The 7,213-nt window shown below is 37.8% G+C and overlaps 1 protein-coding gene across 1 annotated transcript; it reads left to right on the top strand.

Annotated features, from left to right (window-relative positions):
* The first annotated feature begins 2,296 nt into the window (after positions 1-2,296).
* LOC111454577 (TORTIFOLIA1-like protein 4) lies at positions 2,297-5,932 on the top strand. Its single transcript, XM_023096079.1, has 5 exons — positions 2,297-3,264; positions 3,346-3,427; positions 3,742-4,331; positions 5,010-5,477; positions 5,600-5,932. Exons 1-4 carry the CDS (start codon positions 2,431-2,433, stop codon positions 5,445-5,447), a joined length of 1,944 nt encoding a protein of 647 aa, XP_022951847.1. The 5' UTR covers positions 2,297-2,430; the 3' UTR covers positions 5,448-5,477; positions 5,600-5,932.
* The last annotated feature ends 1,281 nt before the right edge of the window (positions 5,933-7,213 follow it).

Raw genomic sequence — 7,213 nt, 5'->3', positions numbered from 1 at the left:
GCAGAGTTAAACAATGTTGGGTCGGGGTTTGTGATCGATTCACATGCAAATGCTTTGCATGTGAATGGATGATGGGAGGATGGAAGAAGAAGCCAATAGATTTCCCAACTCATTTCTTTCCATATTTTTTTATTTATTTTTTATTTTTTATATAAAAAAAAATTCGATTAGAAGCACTTATTGTTTATTTGAGTATAAACTCTTATGGCTTTGGTTTGGGTTTTCCCAAAAGGCCTCGTAGCATTGAACATGTATTCCTTAATTATAAACTCATGATCATTCCCTAAGTTAACCAATGTGGGACTCCCTACTAACCATCCTCAACAATCCTCCCCTCGAACAAAGTAGAACATATAGCTTTCTTTGAGGCCTATAGAGCCCTCAAATAGCCTCCCCTTAATCAAGACTCGACTCCCTCTTTGGAGCCCTCGAACAAAATACACTCCTTGTTCAACACTTTAGTCACTTTTGACTACACTTTTGAGGCTCACAATTCTTTGTTCGACGTTTGAGGATTCTATTGACATGACTAAATTTAGAGTTTGATCATGGGGCCTCTTGGAGAAGCTCAAAACAAAGACACGAGAGTTTATGCTCAAAGTGGACACTATCTTACCATTGTGGAGATCTGTAATTTCTAACGATTCATACCGTTTGAGTTGGATTATAAACTTATTTAGATTGTGTTAGATTCAACTAAGCAAAAAATTTTAATGGTTAAATTGGTTTAGAGTTTTTTAAAATTAGATCGGTAATTTTTTAAAATATGTTTTTATTTACGGTACAATTAAGTACATAATATTAATGCGTAGGTAAAAAAAGTTGGGCAGTTTGGTCATTACAAAAATTCTTTCCCGTTATTCCCATTCTTTTCTCAGCCATCCAACTGTACGAAACAAAATACCCCGCCTTTTGTCTTTTCTTCACGCCATTTAATAATGCCTCAATATTATTAAATAACAAAATGACCCATATACCCTTCAAATTTAAAGTTTATTACAATCACACCCCTACACATTTAATTTATTGAATCAGTTTTTTTCTCTTTTTTAATATTTGGTTCAACATTTAATTTATTTGGTTCAACTCATAATTTTGGATTGGTTGGAGATTATGAGTAAGTCGAATAGAGTTCACTACTCAACTCAACTGAACCTAACCCTCGATTTTCTGGTTGAGTTAGAGGCTTGAGTAAACCGAACAGAGTTCACTATTCAACCAACCAAACATATCCCTCGATTTTCTGGTTGTGCGGGAGGCTTGAGTAAACTGAATAGAGTTTACTACTCAATCCCCAACCCAACCTATCCTTCGATTTTTGGGTTGGGTTATTGATTTTTTTTAAAAAAATCATATTTAGAATTGATATGAGCCAAGAGACATAAATCATACAAAATATTTCAACGAAGATGTGAACAAAATGCTGTTGAAATTATCAAAAGATATTTTAATTCATGCTCCATGAAGAATAATGAAGTTTCATTGTTATAAATTTGGAGTGGATTACAATTTAGAGTAATTTAGAATTATTGTATTTCATTAATGTATTTTAAGGCTTTTTATTTATTTTAGGTTACCTTTACGGGTTAATTATGACCGTAAACTATTAATGTTACCTATCTTAGAATGTTATTTTGAGACTATAAAGTCATGCATATTGTATTAATAATTAAAATCTCATCAAACTTAAATATTAGATATTCACAATTTTAAATATTCTTAATATTATCATAATTTCAAAAGTATGGTAGGGTTGGGTTAAGCTGTAACCTATCGGTTGGTTTGGTTGACCTAACCAAAAAAAAAAAAAAAAAAATGGTAACCCATGAACCAACCCAAATTTTCGGGTTTTCAAAAATTCAATTCAACCAAAAACAAATAATTATGTTTTTGAATTGGATAATTCGAGTTGTTCAGGTTCTCAAGTTATATGAATACTCCTGACAAATAATTATGTATATTCTTTTCATATATGCTTTAATAATTGACTTGTTATTTTCTATTCAACCGATTAATAATGTAACAAATGTGGTTGTAAACCTTAATAAAATACTTTGGGCTACTTAATTAATTAATTAATTAATTAAAAATTTTAAAATGTGATTTTAATAATTAGCAAAATTAATTAAATGTGGAAAATTGCGATGGTGACAAACCAAACACTTCAGCCTGGCTTGTGGAATGTTTACTATTATAAAATTACAGAAATATAAAATAAATTAAAATTCATTGCCAACAAAGCAAATTCCCTTCTTTGCCCCTCTCCTCTAAACATTTAAAATGCTTACAGCTTGCCTTCTGTACCGACACACGCCGCCCTTGCTCTGCCGCTGGACTGTTTCTCTCGCCGGAACTCGAATGCTTCCCGGCCGCCGTCGCTGTTTCTTATGTTCCTGAATTAACTACTGAGTTCTTTTCTTCTTGCTCTTAATGGCAATGGCGTCTCTTTCTAAACGTTCGTCTCTTAGTCCGCCTCAGCCGGCGGCCGCCGCGAATCACGATCTCAAGCAACGAGTTATTGCCTGTCTCAACAAGCTTGAGGACCGGGATACACTTGCTATGGCGGCGAATGAGTTGGAATCAATTGCTAAGGCTCTTACCTGTGACTCATTCGCGCCATTTCTTTCGTGTATTCATAATACTGATTCGTCGTCGAAATCGCCGGTGAGGAAGCAATGTGTATACCTTCTTGGTTTTCTTTCTCAGTTTCATGGAGATTCCTTGTCTCCTTTTGTGTCGAAGATGATTTCTACTGTTGTTCGTCGTCTTCGTGATTCAGACTCTACAATCCGATCTGCTTGCGTTGACGCTATGGCTTTGATGTCGTCGCAAATCACGAAGCCGCCATTCTCGGTTTTCTTGAAGCCGTTGATGGAGACGCTTACGCTTGAGCAGGATCTCAATTCGCAGACTGGTTCTGCTCTGTGTCTCGCGGCTGCGGTTGAGGCGGCACCTGACCCGGATGTGTTGCAGCTGCGGAAGAATTTGCCGAGGTTGGGGAAATTGGCTAAGAACGATGGATTTAAGGCGAAGGCTGCGTTACTGGCGCTTATTGGGAGTATCATTGCTGTTGGTGGTGCGACGAGTCGAAGCGTATTGGACTGGCTGGTGCCGTGCATTGTTGAATTCTTGAGCAATGACGATTGGGCTGTAAGGAAGGCGGCCGCAGAAACTCTCGCGAGAGTGGCCGTCGCTGAAAGGGATTTGGCTGTCGACTACAGATCATCGTGTATTAATTCTTTGGATAGCCGGAGATTTGATAAGGTAATATGTTAAACCTTTGGGATTCATAGAAATTGAGGGAAAATCATGAGCAATTTTGTATTGACTGCGTACAATTTACAGATCAAGGTCGTTCGGGAGACGATGAACCAAACTTTGGAGTTATGGAAAGAGATACCTGACGCTTCTGGAGACATCTCAACTGGTAATTTCTTTTACAATTACGTTAGTTTGATTATCAATCTGGTACATGGCGATCGAACTTCAATTTTGAATTGGTCATTGTTCATACTTATTCATCCTTCTAGGAATGTTGAGAATTGGATACTTAGGTCTGAGCTAGTCCCTCTGATTTGAAAATCCTTGGATCTTGTTTAGTAAGTTCAAAGTGAATTAGTTGTCAGTATGGTGGTTGTCTATTTCAATGTTCATGGTCCCAATTCATGTTTCAAGTTGTTGAGCTTATTTTGCTTATATAAATATCACATTTAGTATCTTTTGGGTTCTTCCATGGGTCAGATAATGACAATGGCGGATGCTTTCCTCCCACTTCCACATGCCCCCATGAAGACAGTTTACGAACACCATTGAAGAAAACAGTCCCCACTAGCAGGTCCTCTCCAATGGGTGTATCGCGTGTGACTAATAATAAGAAGGTCAGTCCAAAGAACACAGATAAGACTTCAAGCACACCCATATCTAAGCTGGAACGCCAGAAATCTTGGAAAGTTGAAATTGCAGTATCAAACTCCCCCTCCTCAAAAGTTAATTCTGGGAACAATGCTGTTGGGGAAGATTCTGAAAACATAGATTTCCAAGGGAATGGTAGAAGTGGAAATTCCATTTTCAATGCGAAACGAGTTCTTTATAATGATGTGCGTGATGAGAAAGTTAACAAGGCCAGCAATTTGAGATCTGGGTCTCGCGTAGTTCCATTTGATGAGCATGGGGACATTCAGGAGCATGAGAATCGAGACTCGGATGTTACCGTTGACAGCTCAAGTGAAGAAGCTTACGGGAGCTACAAAGATTTTGAAGTTATCTCACTCATTCGTGACCAACTTCGTCAGATTGAGAACCAACAATCTAGCCTTCTAAACCTTCTCCAGGTAGGCATGTCTGTCTTTTATGATTATACCATATATTTTGTTGCACGTTATTCCTTTATGGCCTGCTTTCTCCTCGGTGTATAGGTCCCATTAGTTATGGTTGGGTGGGAGTACCACGTTGGCTAATTTAGGGAATGATCATGGGTTCTTACGAGGCTTTTTGAAAAAGCCCAAAGCAAAGTCACGAGAGCTTATGCTCAAGGTGGGTAATATCGTACCATCGTGGAGAGTCGTGATTCCCAAAACCTGTTGCTTGACTTTTCATACTTAAAAGTTCCACATGCACAATTAGGAATCAGTCTCTAGAGTCTATAGAATAATCATCATTTATCACAACACCACATGCCTCAACTTCACGCTTCTTTTAGTCAACTACTTCTGTATCGAATTTCATTGTGATTATAAATTTTCTTTTCCTAAGGAGACTTAATGGCTGCCATTTAATCATTTTAATTTGGTCAACTAAATGTCTCATCTGAAGGTCAGAGTGTCTGTCACAATTGGTGAGTACAGGTCATGTTTGGCGGTGGTGGTGGTAGTGGTTGGGGGGAATTATTTTGTTCTTTGTCAGCATTTAAGCTTTATTAATCTATTTTGACTTTGAATTACCGTGAATGTAAGATGCATGCATCAATGGTGATTTCTGATTAGAAATTTCCCTTTCTGAAATGAATTCAGAGCTTTATTGGGAGTTCTCAGAGTGGTTTGAATTCATTGGAGAAACGAGTACATGGACTGGAGATGGCATTAGATGAAATATCTTACGACTTGGGTTTGTCAAGTGGAAGGGTCACTAATAGCGGGTATGCCGAAAACTCATGTTGCAAGCTGCCCGGTGCAGAATTTTTAAGTTCCAAGTTCTGGAGGCGAGCAGAAGAGCGGCATTCTGGTTCAAAGTTCTGTGTCGCCTTGCCTAACGATCTGCATCATACACTCGAAAGAGACGTCATTTCCGAATCAATTAAGCAAAGTAGAGGAGGATTTGTTATGAATCCGTTGGCCACCATTGATGGTGAACTTAGAGAAAACTTGGGACAGTATCCAAAAAGATTACTGAAACCTATAATCCAAGAGAGTGATAGTGTGCCTATTCACAATGCATGTGGGAGTGATTAGGTTCAAAAACAGCCCAAATTTCATCTGCAGGTAATTCATTATCTGAATTCTTTTCAATTGTCGAATATTAAATTCTTATGCTATTTTGATGAAGTTTTGATGTGTGATCTTCATCACTGCCTAGTCTGAACTGAAATTACCCGTTTTTGAAGGGTTTTCCTAATCAGAGCAAGCAAGGGTGTCGTGAAAAGAGGCCAAAAGCGATGAACAACGGAGTAATTATGGCATTAAGCTCAAGATTGAAGGAAAGTGTTTGGGGGCTATCGATGCTTCACGGGGGTCCTTTTGGATTATAATGGTGAATGATGGCAGAGGAGATGGTCTTCTTTGCCACGTGAAAACTGACAGAAGATTTAAATCCTTCTTTATCACTTCTTTCTCTCTCACTCATCTCCTTTGGCAAGAAGGTGAAGAAAGAGCTGATGGTTTTGTATGTATTGCCAGTGAATAGCATAAAATGGAAGCACAGTTCTCTTTTAGCTTGCTGGATTGAGTTACTAGTTCCAAGAATTAGAATGAATCTAAAATGCCAAAAGGGGAAAAAAACTAAAGCCACTTTTGGACAACATTGGCCAGGACGGTTGTTTTCTAGTTCAACCATTTGTCGTGGAAGGGGGAAATTGTTACGAACCACGAACTTTCATAGAGTCTCCCCTGAGGCTTATGGAGCCCTCGAAAAGTCTTGGTTGTTTTCTAGTTTGACAATTTGTGGTGGAAGAGGGAATTGTTAGGAACCACGAATCTCCACTGACAAAGTACACCATAGAGCCTTCCCTAAGGTCTATGGAGCCCTCGAAAAGTCTCTTCTCAATTGAGGCTCAATTTCTTTCTTTGAAGCACTCGAATAATGTACACCATTTGTTCGACACTTGAGAGTTCTATTGACGTGACTAAATTAATGGCATGACTCTAATATCGTGTTAGGAACTACAAATCTCCATAATGGTATAATATTGTCCACTTTAAGCACTAGTTCTCTCATAATTTTGATTTTAATTTTTTTCCAAAAGACTTTATACGAACATAGATAGTATTTCTTACTTATAAACTCATGATTATTGCCTTAACTCTCTCCTAACCATCCTTAATAGAAATTAGAATCTAATTGGATGATGCCTTAAACAGGTGTCATGTAAAGAGTATTTTATTATTTAATGAAATTTATTAGAAAGGCAAATTGATAAACTAATTAGTATCACAATTAAATTAAATAATTTAACTGAACATTCACGCACACATCCTTAATCGGCCACATGCTTGGCTTGGTGGTATAGAAACTAAAGTGAAGACGAAAGCTCTACAGACGCCGTGCAAGTTACTATCGGCCTAGGAGACTACCTTTATCTTCTAGGGTTGTCGTCGTGGTCTTTTAGGTCCCTAGGGGGGCTTTGTAGCTTTAACATGGATTCATGTCTCCAAGTTTCTCTGATCTAACTCTGTGAGTCTAGTTTGGTCGAAAGCATTAGGGAGTGAGCTAGCTGATCGTCACTCACGATTCTAAGGTGCTCGGACTACTGGAGGCGTTTCATCCTAGTTCATAATCTAGTCAAACTCACTCTGACGCCTTAGTCTTATTTCGTTACTACTACTTACACCTTACACGAAGATCACACTTTCAATCACTTAGAGTTAATGTACATCAAATCATGCATACAGGCACAACGGAGATCACACTTCCCATCACTTAGAGCTAATCTATAATCATTGATAAAAAAAAAAAAAAAAAAAAAAAAAAAAAAAAAAAAAAAAAAAAAAAAAAAAAAAAA

The sequence above is a fragment of the Cucurbita moschata genome, unplaced genomic scaffold (genome assembly GCF_002738365.1).
Source record: "Cucurbita moschata cultivar Rifu unplaced genomic scaffold, Cmos_1.0 Cmo_Scf00016, whole genome shotgun sequence".
NCBI lineage: Eukaryota > Viridiplantae > Streptophyta > Magnoliopsida > Cucurbitales > Cucurbitaceae > Cucurbita > Cucurbita moschata.
The sequence above is the reverse complement of the archived record's forward strand: the minus strand, read 5'-3'. Positions and strand labels throughout refer to the sequence as shown.